General features: G+C 47.3%; 1 protein-coding gene and 1 pseudogene across 1 annotated transcript; both read right to left on the bottom strand.

Moving 5' to 3' along the window:
• The window catches only part of LOC136523210 (fruit protein pKIWI501-like), a 289,633-nt pseudogene extending 280,621 nt beyond the window's left edge, over positions 1-9,012 (bottom strand).
• Positions 9,013-9,912: 900 nt separating this feature from the next.
• Positions 9,913-12,681, bottom strand: LOC136522189 (uncharacterized). Its single transcript, XM_066515980.1, has one exon. The coding sequence runs from the start codon at positions 12,571-12,573 to the stop codon at positions 10,180-10,182; it is 2,394 nt and encodes a 797-aa protein (XP_066372077.1). The 5' UTR covers positions 12,574-12,681; the 3' UTR covers positions 9,913-10,179.
• Positions 12,682-18,097: the final 5,416 nt, after the last annotated feature.

Below are 18,097 nucleotides of genomic sequence, written 5' to 3'. Positions count from 1 at the left end.
ATGATCCGTGGGTAATAGCAAGCCACGTCACGCAAGTAGCCTACTTTGGGATGCCCAAGGACAACAAGAGGCATGTGGTTGTGTTAGGAAAGCAGAGGATCATGGAAGGTGATGGGGTCCAGAGTCCCAAAGAATACAACAACTATGCAGAGCTCAGGCACTTTACCGATCATCCACAGAAAATCAAGGCCGTCGAAGCCCGCTTCAACCGGACCAAGATGATGCCCTGGGCCTGCAACGACGGTGAGGCAAAGACCATGGGAGTGGCTGCACCAAAATGATATGTATGCCACACATATATGTAATAATGTAGTGACTTAATTAACGAGAAGTTTTGTAACTTATTATTATAATTTATTATGCATCTTTTGTGTCAATTAAGTGCTACTCTACTACTCCTACACTATGACTACTCTACTACTCCTACTACTACTCTACTACTCCTACTACTATTTCTACTAATTGTATTAATTTTAACAAACATTTCAAAATAAATATCAATTTTCAATTTTAAAAGTACTTAGTTTCAAAATATATGAAAATCTTAACCGAGGTGGGCAACTTACGGTGCCTACCTACATAAATATTAACAGAGGCAGGTGACTTAAAGTGCCTGCCTTGGTTAATGTTTATGGAAGTGACCGCCTCGGTTAATATTTATCGAGGTGGGCATCCTTATTTGCCCTCCTCGGTTAATCCTCGTCTATATAAACCCCTGGCTCGCCTCCAAATTGGCTAAGTCCTTTGTCGGTCTCTGTCACGGCCCAAAGGGATGCCAAAATTTCACGCAAAACCCTAGCTACCGCCACCATCGCCGTCTGCCGATTTGTTCTCGCCATCATTGTCCCCCGCGCCTCCGTGCCTTGAGGAGATCCGCCCCATGCCCTGTGTCTTCGTCCTCCGCGTCAAGGAGATCCATCACCACATCTTCCTCGGACCCATCTCCACCGGACCCTAGTGCCGCCACCGTCCATCGTGCTGACCTCCGACACAGGCTCCATCCTCTGCGCTGAGCTCCACCGTGGGTTGCGTCCTCTGTGCCGAGCATCTTCGCTGGGGGCCGTCGTCCTCCGTCGTCGTGCCTACCTCCATCGCCGAGCATCTCCACTATGCCAAGCATCTCACCAGGTTTTGGCTACCCTTTTCTTGTTGCCTGTCATGACTGTGATGCCTGTGATGAACCCAAGCAGCATGTGCCACTATCTATGATGCCATTTTTTGAATTGAGCACTTGCCATTTTTTCATTATTTGTGTGACAATTCAGTTAGATCCCATACTATGATTTGTAGTCTGATCTATGGTGGTGACCCTTAACTAGATTTGGCTACTCTTAACTGAATTTGGCTACCCTTAACTGAATTTGGCTACCCTTTAACTGAATTTGGCTAAACTTAACTTAATTTGTCTACTCTTAACTGAATTTGGCTACTCTACTCCTACTACTACTCTACTCTACTACGCTACTCTACTACTCTACTACTACTTAAGCCTACTAATACTACTCTACTCCTACTGCTACTCTATACTTACTCCTCCTACACTATACTCCTCCTACTACTCTCTACTCTCTATACTACTCTCTACTCTCACTACTACTACTACTACTACTACTACTACTACTACTACTACTACTACTACTACTACTACTACTACTACTACTACTACTACTACTACTCTGTACCTACTACTCTCTACTACTACTGCTAATGCTCTCTATACTACTCTCTATACTACTGCTACTACTCTCTATACTACTACTCTACTAATGTTGTTGATCTCTACTATTCTGAATGCTTAAAACTTGGTCCATTAATGCTGCTCCTTAATGCTTAAAACTTGGTCCATTACTACACTTTAGTATGCTACTCTCCTCTCCTATCTCCTCTCCTATCCTATTTTGAATTGAGCACATGCCTTCTACTACATGCTGCCTATAATTCAAGGAAAACAGTGACTACTACTCCATACTACTCTACTACTGGTGCTGGCTGCTCCACTTCTCTACTACTACATACCACTACTCTACTTTGATTTCCCAACTCTTGCAGACGAGAGCAATGATTTCCCAGCCGGACCGTTATCGCACCGGATTTACTCTGCTTTGATAATGTTTGAACTTCTCTATGGCATATGCAATGATGAACGTTTTCAACTTCTAATAATGTGCTGAGGCAGTGCCATATGCAGTGATGTAAACCCTTTTATGCTGAGGCAACAGCTATGATGATCAAATGCCCCCCTCCCCCCGCTACTTGTAAGCTGCTAAACTAGGATGGCTTGTATACCATATACAAGCAACCAGTTTAGAAGCGTTGTGATGACAGTGGGGCAAATCTGAGCCAACTATGTACATGGATTTTTTTTGATTCAACATATTTGTACTTTTCTTCTATTTTTGTACTTTTCTTCTATATATATATATGTACTTGTCTTCTATTTTTGTACATTGCTTCTATATATATATGTGTACTCTTCTTGTATTTTTGTACTTTTCTTGTATATATATGTACTTTTCTTCTATTTTTGTATCCCAAGTCCCAATGTAATTGAAAAAAGTATGTGATTGGAGTTTTGAGATGAATATAATGATTCCATTGTGTTTATATTTATGAAATGTCCATATAACTAATCCTAGCTAATTCTCTTAATGATAGCTTCCAATGGCGAACGAACCTAAGAACTTGCCTATTAGAGAATGGCGCTCGCCTAGCCCTAATGCGAGTGACGAAGGCTCAGATGACTCAGACGAGAGCGTAGAGTAAGATAGCGAGCCCCTAACACCGAGGCCGTAGAAGAAGACCTCATGGAGAGGAAGAAGACAATCTAGACTTTGATCTGATGGCCAAAGTACGAGGATCTCACATGGAGCCACAAGTGAACTCTCTGAATCATGATACCGAACAAACAAGGCTTGAGGTACATGCAGTAGTGCATGTTAATTAATGAAACGTTCGAGGGCCTCCTGCAAGTATATAATTAATGTGAGTTCTTGTCCTCGATAGGTACCGGTGGTGCCTCTTTGTTTGGAGTACCCCAAGGAGGAAGAAAGGGTGGAGGAACAACCCGCTCCCTCCATGGGGACTTCTTTGACCGCAACGACCGGTGGCAAGCCGAAGAGGAGAAGGGGCCAACACGGTAGGCACAAGAAGCATGATGATGTGCATGTGATATACCAGGTGGGGGCGCAGGGAGAGCCCTTGTAGCCAATTAGCATCCTTGGCACCTTCAGCAACCAATGCGCTTGTATAGTTAAGGAGAAGGTGCCTATCACATACAACTATTGGAAGAAAGTCCCAGATCACTTGAAGGAGTATGTGTGGAAAGAGCTGCTGACCTGGTTCACATATCCAGAGGGCTATGATGAAGATAAGTGCAGGGAGCATGTGATGCACATTGCATCCAAAGCCCATCGCCAGTTTAGGTGGACCCTCAATAATGACTACGTGAAGACAGGGAAGACACCCTACATTGATTACAATTACATCACGTGTGATGTCTGGGAACAATTCATCCAACAAAAACAAAGCGAAGAAGCAAAGGCCAAGGGCAAGAAGTTCTCCAAGCTCACAAAGAGGAACATGCACCCCCACCACCTAGCCGCTACAGGGTATGCCGCTAAGAAGCCAAAGTGGTGGGAGGAAGAAAGGGCAGCAGCTAAGACCAGACTATTGGATGAGTACGAGGGCCTCGATGAGAGGGCATGGGACTTCCTCAAAGCCCGCAAGCCAAAATGGCTGTAGGAGGGCAAGACCAAGTTCAACGAGCCGCAGAACGAGGAGGCGGAGAAGAAGATCCTAGCGGTCGCTGTGGCCGAGTAGAGCGGGTCGTTCAACCCTCGTAGAGAGAGGGACCAGTTGATCGAGGCACTGGGAAACCCCGAGCACCGTGGCTACGTCCATGGCATATCCTCGAGAAAGAGCTGGAAGGCTGTAGAGTCCTAGGCATCTGACGCGAACTCATACAGGATGAGGCAGGGATACAAGGACAGGCTCGTCCAGCAAGGCCGCGATGAGCCAATGAAGGATTTTGTCATTAGACAGATTTCAGACGTGCTCACGAGCAGCGACCCCATGATGGTGGAGTTGAGGTCGTAGTTATTTCGCCAGGTTGGCGTGGTGCTACCACAGACACAAGCCAAAGTACAAGGGCAGACCACACAAGCGATCGGAGGACTCGAGAGGTACCCAAACGATGATATCATCAAAGCAACACCTTGCACGCGTGCGGTCCCCTACGGTAGGAAGGCGAGGAGACAGATTGAGGTGGCCACGGGAATGGCATTGCTAGGATGCATGTACCATAACAATCCGATCCCGGCTGATTATGCCAGGGTGGAGGTGAAGTGGATCCACCCGGAACATGTCGATGATCAACTCGACATAGAAACTCCAGACAGGACCAAGTACCTACGAGCTACTATCGGCAAGGAAGTACTCTGAGCTTGGAGCGATATTTACTTTGATGAGATGACATCGTCACAGCCCTCGCCCTCTCCCATGGGTCATGACTATGACGACAACAATGGCAATGACCCAGGCACTCCTCCCGGCACGAGCAATCCATAGTGTTGAGGGATTGTTCCCATATCTGCCTGACTAACATAGGTGTCGTCCTTTCGACCAACCTATCTTAGTCCAGACCGACACGGGGCCCTCAAGAGAATGCCATCCGCACCTCGTCTTTAGGATCTTTTTAACGGTCGGGTTACACTCATGAAACCATTATCAAGCACACCGCACATCACAATCATCATACAGAGAATAGAATATCTTGAATTTTATTAACAAAATATCTTGATTAGAGTTGACAACTTTCATTTGCTTAATCCCAAATCTAACTAGTTGCTCTCTAGGTCACTCATTTTCCATGATCAGAAAAACACGCAGCTCATCTTGGGGACGCCCGGCCCAAGGTCTGCTAGTCTCTGACTTCATCAAGCTTGGCTAGATAGACGCTAGCTGAAGTACCTACAAAACAACTTAACGGCAGCACCGTGACTTAATTCCAACATATATATTTGGTGGATGCAAAAGCTTAATAGGCATTTGTTTAGTTGCATAAAAGCATGGTGTTTGTTAAGAGATGACATGCTCATGATTCAAAATTAAAATTCATAGCAATGTAAAAGTTCATAGCATTCGGTGAAACAATTATCCTCATCATACATTGTAATACAATAAGTCTAGGAGCAAGAACAACCGGGGTTCCATCCAGAAGGACTTCAGGCTTCCAAAAGTAACTCTGCAGAGGTGTACAACTGTACCCACTAGGACACCAAGGGCGAACCTCCATACACCGGGTCCAGTTGTAAGGGTTGCCTCATGGTTCTGACCTTTCCTCAATGTGGCTCTCTTATCGATGAACGGTTTGACTAGGTCCTGATGTAATGCCGTCACATCTACACCGCGCAACCTCTCATGCCGAATCCGCCCGGTAAGTGAGTCATCACCAAGTAATCAGCTTATCGCCCCCATTTGCGACAAGTGGTCTATACGGGTGGTCAATCAAACTCACTATCTCATGAACGGTCCTTAATCACTCCACGAGCTATGCCACATGAGATCCCACACTCACCATGGCCTTACCCCTCGCTTGAGCAGCAAAAGTCCAAATTCAGCATCATGAGAAGTGATTCAAATTAAGTTAATCCTGAAGTCACATTGAGTAGTTAGGTCAAGTTGTCACCCCTCCAATATTTTAAGTAATTAATTATCCCAATGTAGCTTCCTGCATGTGCGAGAGTGAGTTCCCTTCTCACACTCGACTTCTAACGAAGCTAAGCAAATAAGCAATTAAGCGTCCCAATTCCCGTTGATTAAATGAAAGGCTCTAATTAATTAGTGAATGGTTCTAAATTAATGAAGTATGATTAATTTACTTAGTCAGGTTTAGATGAAATGAAATCTCACAATGAAACAAGTAATGAGTATCCAAAATAGGGTTTGTGGGTTGCCTGCCTGCTAGGACGCATTGACATTGGCAGCCGATGACGACGATCTATACACGTTCCTTCACTTGCTAAACGAACCTGAAAGAGAGGATAGAAAGGATTGAAGATAGCCACTCGATTGGATAAGGAGATGATGATTGAGATCATGATTTGGAACTTGGGAAGAGATCTCTAGTGAGGCTTCTACTATTGTACTAATTTGTGTTTAAGTGTATCTAAGGTTTGAGGATCTCTTGGGTAGGGTTCTACCTTATACATCTCTGTCTAGCGACTAGCAGACACTCCGCACGGGGTGGCGGACACTCTGCGGGCTCGCGGAATGTTCCAAAGAACGTTCCGTCGGATTGGGATTTAGGCATTTCTGGGCTCAGAGTGTTCTGGCAGACGGTCTGTGATGACTGGCGGACACTCCGATAGGTTTAGGCTGCTCTCGGGTTCTCTGTGTTCGATTTATATAAATTGGCAGATACTCCGCGGGTTATGGCAGACGTTCCGGTAGGAACTAGGTGCTCTCGGGTTTTTGGTAACAGGTCCTTATAAATTGACGGTCGCTCCGCGGGGACTTACGGACACTCCACTGTTCCACTCAGGAAGGGTTTAAGTGTTTTGGCTGTTGAACTCGGCTAGGTGAAGGGATTGACGGACGCTCCGGTAGGTGTAGTAGATCCTTCGTCCGTCGGGCGACATAACCTATGTTCTTGGGTGTTGGTTTGGGAAAAACCTATTTTGGCGGTTGGGTTCGTCATGCATGTGCAAGATAACTCTAGGGTTGTGTTAGACTCTTACTAGGCTCGTGATGGCTTGGGTTTGGGCCTAAGGGTTCAAGTGCTACTAAGGGTTCATGCATCATCCAACCATGAGGGAGAGATGAACAAAACTTGAGATTGGGCCAAAGAGAACTTAACTCTGAGATTAGTGACCATGGGGTCACCTAGATCATGGATAAGGACTTGCTCATCCTTGTATTCCAACTTAGAGAGATATGTTGATCATCCATGGCATTTCTTGCAAAAATCCAAAATATTCATATGAGAGAGCGGAGGTTGATTCATGAGAGATTGAGCATGACATGATCTTGATCTTACCTTTGTGATGGTGGAGAAGTCATCACATTCCATACTCCATCATCCATGAATGAGAGATTGAGAGTTAGGTTTTGAGAGAAATCCAAGAAAAACTTGAGAAGAGAGCTTAAGAGCTAACCACGGCTAGGGTTTGAGATGGAGAAGCTCATAAGCTTGAAGGAGAGCTGATCTTGATGCTTGGGCTCCACTTCATCTTCTTCCTTCTTCTACTTCTCCACTTCTCTCTCTAGTTCTTCCTTGCTTTCCTTTTCTTGAGAGAGAGAGGGAGAATGAGAAATGAGAGAGTGAGAGATGGGGTGAGCTGAATCTGCTGAGGTATATTTCCATTTCGTGCATATGATAGGTGGGGTCCACAAGAGAGTGGAGGACAGCTCATTTCCCACTCACTGCTGCTATTCTGCCGACTGGCGAATGGTCCGCGGGATCCAGCGGACGGTACGTTAGTCCACTGCCTTGACATATTTGGTCAAGGACCAAGGTCCTCGGCATTGGGGCCAAACTCTAGTTATCCAAAGGTTTATCCATGACCTTGGGGAAAAAATGGAAACCTAAACCAAGTTAGTTTCCTTCAGGGAGAAGCAATCATACCGTTGGATCTCTCCTCATTAAGGATAAAGTTGGCTGTTGTTGAATTTAGTTGAACCTTCATAGTGGCCAAGGTGTGATCCAATTGACTAGAAATTCGCAGGTTCTCGTGCCCGATCAAAGCACCAGTGATCTCCAAAGGAGAGCAGTAGAGATTACAAGTTCCAAGATCTCTTTTGATTAGTTAAGTAACGGAGATCTTAGTTTCATATGTATATATATGACATGCATGTGTAATTAACTTGAATGTTGGTTCGTGCTACGATAACGACGAGACACGAATGAATGTGGCACATGTATATATATGTTTGTGCTCTGCATGCGTATTTTTTGCTTTGTCTGTGTTTAAATCGCAAAAACAGGATTCAAATTCAAATTCAAATCAAATGACGAGAAACTATTTTTTTAATCTGGAAAATCATTAACGGAGGCGGGCAAGTAATAAACAGCCGCCTCCGTTAATCCTTTAACGGAGGCGGGCGACTTAGCGCAACCGCCTCGGTTAATTTATTAATGGAGGCGGGGTGACCGCCTCCATTAATAGGCATTAACCGAGGCGGACGCCATTAATAGATTAACTGAGGCGGGCAACCGTTGGTCTGCATTAACGCAGACGTTTCGACGGAGGCGTTTGCTTTGCCCACCTCTGAAAACCCAAAACGCCTGCCTGGGATAAGTTCTCTGTAGTAGTGGACCCGTCGGAGAGGAGCACGTGGAGGGTGTCCTAGAACCAGCAAGGCCGCCTAGAACGCCATCGAAATCTCGCTGGGAGACATGACGAACAGCAGGGTAGAGAGGAAAAGGGGTGAAAGGGTGTAGTAGATGTGTTTTTGTCGATTGGAAGTTGGGATCCTCAATCGGCCGTGATCCTCTCGTATATATAGAGGGGGTGGTCTTTTATCCTAGTAGGAAACAATTCCAAAACGCGTTCTCCAAGTTTCCCACGTCAAAAACATACGAAAAACCGATTTGGAAACTAAACCGGTTCAGAATCCAGGGGGAGTTGGCTAAGCCGACTTTTACGGGCCCGGGAACCCTGTCGCGGGCTAAATCAATGGACAATCGGCTTAGCCGACTGAGGTAGTCGGCTAAGCAGACTGGGGGTGGTGAGCCTGCTGAGCCGGCTTGGCAAGTCGGCTAAGCCGACTGGCCCTGGCTCGCCTGGCTCGCTTTCTTCCCCGCGCGTTTCTTTCAATGTTTTGTTGCGCCGTTTGACCTCCAATATGATTATGACATTAAGAACTTGCTTGAGGTGCCCAAATCTACCTTGAGACACTTTTGAGTGTCAACAGGATGGTAGTGGTCTCGGGCGCAACCTTGGGTGTGGAAATGGTGGCCTCAGCTGGGACCTGCCCCTCAAGCGTCTTAGGCTTGGTTGTGCAGGCACCCATGGCTGCCCCTGGCTGCTGTGGCGGTTGCGGCGATTGAGTTGTTGGCCGGTGGAGGAGGTGAGGAGGTGCTTGAATGTGTGGAGGTGGCTTGGCAATGGCGGAGATGGTCTGCATTTATAAGAGGATATGTAGGCTGGTTAAATTTAGACGAGATGTTAGCGATGGTTTGGAGGGGTTATAGGAACAACCAACCCAACATGCGCGCATCTGTAAATGGTACATGCACAACCTGGTTCCATATATAGAACACGAAAGATACACTTGTGGTTCTTGCTTTGTCTTGCTGTTGTTGACGTGAAGAAGAACACAAAGAGCGACACACACACAGGGGTGGAACTTTGTGTAGACAAATGTGGGCCATGGCCGCCCTTAACCAGCCACTTAATTAAGTGCCGATGGATTACCAGCTCCTCTATTAGTGCCTCAAGTTTGATTGCCCCCTTCTCAATTTTAGTTCAAGCTCCACCACTGACACATATATGAATATGAGTCGGGTATAGGATCGGAGTTGTAACATAACTCCCACCAAAATAATAATAATAGTAATAATAACAATAATATAAAGGCATATTGAGAATTGCTCCCTCCTTTCCAATTTATAGGTCATTTTGATTTTTTTAGATATACTCTCTCCGTTTCAAATTATAAGTCGCTTTGACTTTTTTAGTTCATCCATTTTGTTATGTATCTAGACATGTTATTATATCTAGATGTATAGCAAAATAGATGTACCAAAACAATAAAAAAGGCTTATAATTTGGAACGGATGGAGTACATTATATTATGTATCTAGATATATCGTATATCTAAGTGCATAGCAAAACTTATGTACTTAGAAAAGCCAAAACAATCTATAATTTAGGACAGAGGGTGGTAGTTCATTAAGCAATCACATTTTAATAGTATGTAGAGTGGGATACTCATAATATATATACACTGCTGATACAAGCTTTCATCCCTGAAACTGAAAGGAGGTGATGAATAAATCAAATCAATCAAATAACCAGACTTTCTGGAAAAGAACACGAAAAAACAAAAAAACACACACGCATGCAAGCCGAACAACAATATCAAGGAAGCTGGAAATAGAAGGCAAATAAAGCACGTATGGAAATGGCATGGGCAAACACACAGCTAGGCCTGTTGGCCCCTCATCCTTGGAGATCATCAACATGGCGTCCTGTCGGCCGGCGGCGGCCTGGACACGCCGATGTGGGTGGTGAGCGCCCAGAGCACGGTGATGAACTCGCTTCCTTGCACCAGGGCGCCCTCATGCCCCATCACACGCTCCTCCTCGCTCGACGGCGCCAGGTAGATGATGAGCTCCGTCCACACATCCGCCAACACCATCCACCTGTTATTAGCAGCTGCTTCGTCTGTCATCAGAAACTTGCCTAGCTTCACGCCGTCACGCACAACTTTGCTGCATTCATCACTGGGGGTCAGCGTCGGGCCGTCAATGAGCTTCCGGACCCGCGCCCATTGCAGTGAGAAGTAGTACTCCCGACAGCTGATCATGGCCTTGAGCTCCTCCTTCATCTCCTCGAAGACGAGCTCCACCTTCTCCGGATTCTCCGGCAGTAGCTCCGGGTGGAAGGCCACCAGGTAGGCACAGTACTTGGACAGCGTAATGGCCACCCTGCTGAAGGTTGTTCCTTCCGTGGCGCTGCTTGTCGTCTGCGGGCGGCGCTCCACCTCCATGATGCTGGTGGCGATGTGCCATGTGAGGATGACCTCGGCGATGCTGTCGCTCTGGCATGCCCACGACAGCGTGTCCAAGAGGCCGTTCCTCCGCAGCGCGGACCTGCCACGGTCAAGATCATAGTTTGGGGTACCACGCCCATGTTCCACCAGGTAGTCCATGATGGATTTCTTCACACTGTTCGGCACTAGCCTTTTTTGCACCGCTAAGCCGGTGAACGCGGCAAACAGTGGCAGCTTGAGCGGCCAGCGGACATTCAGGACGGAGAACTGCTTGAGGGTTAGGCTGGGGTGGCTCATCTTGCTCCGCAGCCACATGATGATGCTGAAGCCCACCCAGAACATGGTGCCCCGGAAGGTGGTGTTCCTCAGCCAGCGTGGTTTGGAGGTGTAGTTGTAGAGCATGGACACCATGAACCAGTTGGAGAGCAGGAAGACGAAGAACTCCCATATCTCCTCGTAGAAGTAGATGATGAACAGAAGGATGGTGATGGAGAGGTCTACGATGGAGAAGAATGCTGAAGGTGTGGTGACACTGCGCAGAAGGCAGATGGCTATCTTGAATACCCCAGATTTCAAGGTGTAGTTATCTGTGGCTATGCTCTGGAACGCGTAGCTGACGTCACCGTTGGCGCAGAGAATGACGGTCATGACGCACAGGACGGCGACGACTATGTTGAGGAGGAAGTAGTTGAGGAAGAGGAAGAAGGGGCTTGCAAGGACAACAGGGACAACAGAGTGATAGTACTCACTAAGGAAGTTGATCTCGTCGTTCATGACCTGGAACATTGCTTCGGCTGAGCAGGTTTCGCCATTGTTGTAGAGGCCTTTCAGGAGGAGGTCCCGGGAGTTGTCCTCTTCTTGTTTGCTCACCGCCGGCAGGTGCTCAAACCTTCGGCGCAGCAGCTTGAAGAGAGCGAACGAGAGGCAGATCCTCTTCAGGCGTTGGATCTGCTCTTGGGAGGTGAAGAACTTGTCCCTGTCGTCGAGCTCCCAGACTTTACCGACAGTGACGATGCCGCTATCATTTTTTCTGATCCATTTGACGACGCCGCCGCCGTCATAGCCTGAGGAGCTGGCCTGCTTGTCCAGCTTGTAGCCATCTGCAGTGGGCTCAATGCCCACCAGATTCTCTTCTCCCATCACAATGTAGTTGCACCTCTTCAACACCTCGTCCCCAGCATCGATATCACCCTGGACAGAAGCTCGAGGCTCCTCCTGTTCCAGGATCTGGGCCATGTACGAGCTGAGGAGGCGGGCGTTCTTGCCATGGGCGTAGGACCGCTTCCCGAACTCGGTGAAGGCGATCCTCTGCAGCACCCGGGTGGCGCAGAGGATCCAGAGGATGGCGAACACCGCCTTCCGGCCGGTGTCCCTGATGTTGAAGAAGACGAGGCTTCCCAGCCAGACGACGCGGCCGGCGCGCTGGATGGTGCCGGAGTAGCCGCGCATGCGGATCTCGTCCACCTTCTTGCGCAGGAGCTCCACCAGGAGCATCCATGCCAGGATGAGGCCGGCCCTCAGGGAGAGGTCAGCAACGTGGCCAGTACCCACGGTGGTGGTGGAGTACTGGCCGGCATGGTTGTTCTTGGCTTCCGAGAAGAGGTAGGACATGACGGGGAGGAAGAGGGAGAGCGCCGAGGAGAGGAAGAGCCGGACTTTGGGGTCGAGGATGGAGCTGATGTCGGAGATGCCGCTGAAGAGGTTGAGGTTGAAGAAGAGCCCGGCGAGGGCGAACATGATGACAGAGGCTGCCACCATGTTGGGCTCATTGCTCTTGTCGGTGTAGGATTCTGTAAGGTTACCGATGTAGGTGTTAATGGTGTCTGGGCACATCCGATTGCTGATGATGTGGCTCATTGTTGCATGCAATGCAAGCGTCGTACCAGTTCTACAAGTTCTCGAGTGTTAGTTTCGTTCAGGGATCGTAGCCCTACCTGCTTGCTCTAGCTGGTTTGCATTGTTAGTTGGGCGCTGGAGCTATTGCCTTTGCACTCGATCATATATAGTCCAGTACTGCGAGGCTACCGTTGTCGGCGAATATGGCATCGCGTGTATGCCAAGTTAGTTTAACATGCATACACTCCTGCAGTCCTGCTTGGGTATCAAGTGCGTGCGCTGAGAATGAGATCGATCCGATCGGTCGGGGTGATGGATCGATGTGACACAGAATGTGACATACAGATAGCTCTTCGCATTTTGATTCGCATGATTGGCTCCTCTTGTTCATCACGACCTGATGAGCTAGTCTTTGTTTTATTCTTTCTCCTCAGCTTTATCTTTGGAATTTGGTTCCATTTGTGCTTTCCTTGCTTTTTTCCTTCTGCTGAAAGCTCGCACACTAAAGATCTATCGACGCAACTTTTGTCAGCTGTAAGCCAGCTTCCCGCAATGGCGGAGGACGAAATAAAATTAAGGTATGAAAAAGACTTTATAGATAACAAATGATAATTAACTTTATATCAAATTCACAATAAAAATTTTAAATTGCAAACATATCTCTATTTTAGCATTGGCCTTGCCCACTTCCTTCTTATCCATCTTTGCTTCTGTTGTCCTAAGAAACACTTATTCATAGGCTTGCAACCGCGGCTAGTAGCAACTTGCGCACTTTACTCAGTGAGATGCACATCTGTAATAGTAAAGTACGTAGTATTGTGCTCACGATATCCTCTCTTCCAACAAAACATGGTTCAAAATATCAAATTACGACTCATATGAGATAAACAAGTCAAAACAATAATTCTTAATTTATAAATAATGAAATGTAGAAAGAAAACCACAATAGCTCCGGGCAGTAGCACAAAGTCCTAGGTTTTTTTTTCAAGCATGCAAAATCCTAGATAACCAACACAAGCATGGAGGGATGAGCACTCCTTACCTGCTCGCCGTGTCCACAGCAGCACAGGCTGCTGGGGCATTAACGTTTTTTTTAACTTTAATAACGTTTTGGTTGGCCCACAACAGCAAAGACAGAGACAGGACCATAACGTTTTGATTGGCCCAGCTAGCGGTGCATAGCTTCCTCCTCCTCCGTATCTCTCAACTCAGGAACAGATCGGAAGAAAACAGCCATGGCGTGTTAGAGATTGTAAACGTGTTATACTAGAGTTGTAACCGAACATATCTCATAGATATATGGACTCCTGTAGTTTGCTATAGATAGAATAGAACTTAAGTTAGGAGTCCTAGTTTAAACTATCTATATCTGTAATTCTTGTTCTATATATATAAACATGCAACCTATGGTGAGCTAAGATAGGCAACCATAGTTACCCCATAATCTTTCATGGTAATCAGAGCCGCCTCTTCCTAGAATAGATCTAATAAAAAAATCCCGTCAACACATCCTCGCGACAAGGGGGCCGCGACGCTGCTCGTGACGCTCTTCCCTGCGACGTCGCAACAGAAGGGCGCAACTCAAGATTGTGACGCTCCTCCTACACGACAAACAAGATGGCGTCGTTGAAGGGACCGTGACGCCTAAGAGGGGGGGTGAATTAGGCAACTTAAAAATCTAACTCTAAACTATGGCCTCTTTTTCTAACCCTAGCAAAACCTATGCAATAGATAAGCTATCTAGATGTGCAACTATGGTTTTGCTAGTGTGTTGCTATCTCTACCGCAAACGTAGTAAAGTAATCAATGTAAATGCGGAAGCTAAAGTGCAAGGTAGAGATATGCAAACTCCCGTCGACGACTCCGGTATTTTTACCGAGGTATCGAGAAGCGCGCAAGCTTTCCCCTAGTCCTCGTTGGAGCCCCTCGCAAGGAATCCCTCGCAAGGGCCAAGCTCCCGGTCGGGTGACTCCGTGGATAGCCTCGGGCCTTCCCCACGCGCAAGTGGGTCTCCGATGTGCCTCACGGCAAGCCTCTCCTGGATGCTCCCCGCCGTCTTCACTATCAAGCTTCTGGCCGAAACGCCGCGGGCCTTGTTCCCTCCGGTACACGGTGGCGGCCACACCACAAGCGCGGTTGGTGTGATCTCGCAAGACTTCAAGCCCCTCCGATGTACAACACTTGTGCTCGCAAGCACGGGGTGGCAAGAGGTATGCAAACCTCACTAAACACTAGGCAAACACCTAGAGCAAGCGCATAAGCGGTGGTCTAATCAACCTAAGTACTTCTCAAAGCACTTATGCTAATCACCTAATAAAACACTAAGCACTATGCATGTGGAGATCACTAAAATGGTGTATCAACACCCTTGGTATGTTTTCTCAGCTCAACTCTCTTCAAATGGCCGGTTGGGGGTTGTATTTATAAGCCCCACTGAGAAAGTAGCCGTTGGGGTCGAACTCCCGCAATTCTGCTACTGACCGGACGCTAAATCGTCCTGACCGGACGCGTCCGGTCGTCCCGACCGTTGCAGCCGCGAATCACCGATCGGACGCTGCCAGCGTCCGGTCGCCTGCCACCGGACGCGTCCGGTCGCAGTTTCGCGCGCCTGGAACCTCTCTGTACTCGATCGGACGCTGATGCCTTGCGTCCGGTCGATTGCCGTCTGCGTCCGGTCCTCGCGTCCGGTCGCCTGTCTGCCGAGCCGCCGGTCCAGTGTCCGGTCGCGCTTCCAGCGTCCGGTCCTTGCGTCCGGTCGCCTCTGCGAGCTCGTTTCTTCGTGATCTTGCGTACGGCTTGGTTCCTATCTTCATGCTTGGACTTTGCTTGATTTCTTGGGTCTTCTCTTGTGCTCCTAAGGTCTTGCTTGAGGTGTTGATCATTGGACTACAAACACTTGCAAATTCATTAGTCCAATTTGGTTGTGTTGGACATCAAACACCAAAATCCAAAGTAAATGATCCAAGGGTCCATTTTCCTTTCAATCTCCCCCTTTTTGGTGATTGATGCAACACGACCAAAGCAAGCAAATAATAAAAATTTGGAAGTTAAAAAGTACCTACTTGCTAGGATGCAATGCAAAGGGCAAGGTTATATGATACTAATTATGATATACCTATTGAAACTTTACTTAAAAGCTTGTCTTGCCCTTGCAAATGTCCCCATGTGATATTATGGATTCCTACAAATTTTAGCATTACTTAGACTAATCCATAATTCACTTTCCTCCCTTTTTCGGACCATTACCACTTGTAGACATCAACTTGATGCTTGCCTTTGGTCCTTCAAATTCTCCCCCTTTGGCATCAAACACCGAAAAGGAAGACATTAGTAGCACAAGGGAGGGTCAAATTTCATGATCCTTTGTGTGTAGAGTGAAATGGATCACAAGATTTGACTCTCACATTATATAGACTAAGCTCCCCATAAATATATGCATACATATGGTAGAAAGCAAAGCATATGCATACTTAGCAATTTATTGTACAAGAGAGTTTAATCTATATAATGCATGGAGAAAGCATGTAAGTATGAAATGAAATTAACATGATGATGCTAATTGAAGAATGATGCTTAACTCCGGGGACTTCAATTTCCTTACAATGAGACTACTACATATGTGATAGGTTTCAAAAATTGATATCATTTGAACAAGTGTTAGTCTCAAGACATCCAACTTGTAGATTAAGGTCCCCCTAAATTTGTGCACACAAGTGTTGAAAGCTTGTAACATTTGTGCACATTGATTTAAGTATCAAAATATCACTTGAAAAGATGATATTTGGGAGAGATTATCTACAATTTGGACTTTGGCACATATTATATAAATAATTGTAAAACAAGCTATGTGCCGTGCTCCTAAACAATTTTAAACCATGTAGGTTTGCTCCAAGGGTTGATAATGAAACCAAGCAAGCCTACCATATGATATACCTATTGAATGCATGACAAAAGATTTAAGCATGTAAATACAAACATAGGCATGAAGGATAACTAGATGCTTAAGATACCAATTGAAAGATATACCGCTTGAAGGAAATATCAATTTAGAGTAATGTCATCTAGTTACCTAACATGGGAAGGGGAATTTGGGTCCATAGTATTCACTAACCTACTTGGCAATTTCTTAGTCCATCATGATGCACCCCATGAAATGCACCCAAACTTTGCCAAGCCTCCAAATTCCCCGTGTCCGACGGACTTCTCACTTCCCTTTCGGGATCCAAACCTTCTTGGTGCTCTTCATGTTGGAAATAATTTCCTTTGGCACCCAAAAGCGTTTGACCCCATTGTTGGCTTGCTTGTTCACCTTGATGGCCACCACCTTGTTATTTTTCTTCTTCTTCAAGAGATAAGGTGTGGAGGCCTTCTTGTCCACCTTGTTGGTGTAGGTGTTGGAGAGCTTGCTTGTTTGCTTTTTCTCCTTCTTCTTTGCTCCTCCCCCATTCTTCACCATGCACTCATAGGACTTGTGACCTTCCTTGTGGCACACGTAACAAACCACAGTTTGTCCTTCTGTAACACCCTAAATTTGCATTTTCTAGAAATAGCCAAATTGATTTATTTAAGCAATTTTGGTGAGCATTGAAATATAGGAAACAAATAATTTTTATAAAACTAAAATCAAATATAAGATTAAGATTAGCTACAAGTGATGCATACATGCTGCTGCATATTTATTTTTGTGATGAATGGTTTTGATTCAAATTCCAAATGAATTCAAAATCTAATTGAAAATGAAATTTGGAAAATCGTTGGAAAAAGGAAAAGAATTCTTTTTTTCTTCTCCCCCTCCTTTCCTTGTTTTCGGCCCGCAAGCCATTTCCCTGGCAACCGCCGGCCCAGCTCCCCTTCTCCCTGGCGCAACCACCGCGCGCCTCGGCCGCTCGGCCCAGCGAGCCACGCCAGCCCAACCGGCGCGCCTCCTTCGCTCTCAGCCGCTGCCAGCCGGGCCCGCTGGTCAGCTCTTCCACCCACCTTCCTCCCGCGTGACCCGCAACCGCAGCGGCGGTCGAGCCGCAACCGCGCCCGCTCCTCGCGCATCGTGGGTGCGTCGCCCGCTCCTCGGCCTCGATTTAAAAGAGCCGAGCCCCTCCCGCGCGTCCCTCTCTCGCTCCCCGCTCCAATTTCGCCCTCGCTCACACACCGGAGGCCCCAGCAACCGTCACTCCGAGGTCGCCGGATTCCGCCGTCCGCCTCCGCGTGAACCACCGTCACCGAGCCGCCTCCGCTCTGATTTTTCGCCGTGGTGAGCATCTCCGTACTCTCCCCTCTCCTCCCATGCTTTTCGTTTCTCGTTTCTTGGCTTCTCGAGCCCTGGCCGCGAGCTCCGCGAGCCATGGTCGCCGGCCATGGCGGCCACCGCGCTAGCCGCCGTTCTCGGCAGCCGTAACGGCATGGCCGCGACCCCCTTCCTCCCCCGCGCTCACCGGTGCTCTCGGATCTCCGTTTGGTGAACCCTAGCCCCTAACCGCGCGTGACCGAGACCTTCACGCCGCCAGCAATGGCGCCTCACCGCCGGTGTCACTATGGTCGGCCGGATTTC

Source organism: Miscanthus floridulus, chromosome 18 (genome assembly GCF_019320115.1).
Source record: "Miscanthus floridulus cultivar M001 chromosome 18, ASM1932011v1, whole genome shotgun sequence".
Lineage (NCBI taxonomy): Eukaryota > Viridiplantae > Streptophyta > Magnoliopsida > Poales > Poaceae > Miscanthus > Miscanthus floridulus.
Note: the sequence above shows the minus strand (reverse complement) of the source record. Positions and strands in the feature narration are given on the sequence as shown.

Excerpts from the sequence above, each read along its gene's own strand:
- LOC136522189 (XM_066515980.1), bottom strand. The coding sequence starts at position 12,573 with ATGAGCCACATCATCAGCAATCGGATGTGCCCAGACACCATTAACACC.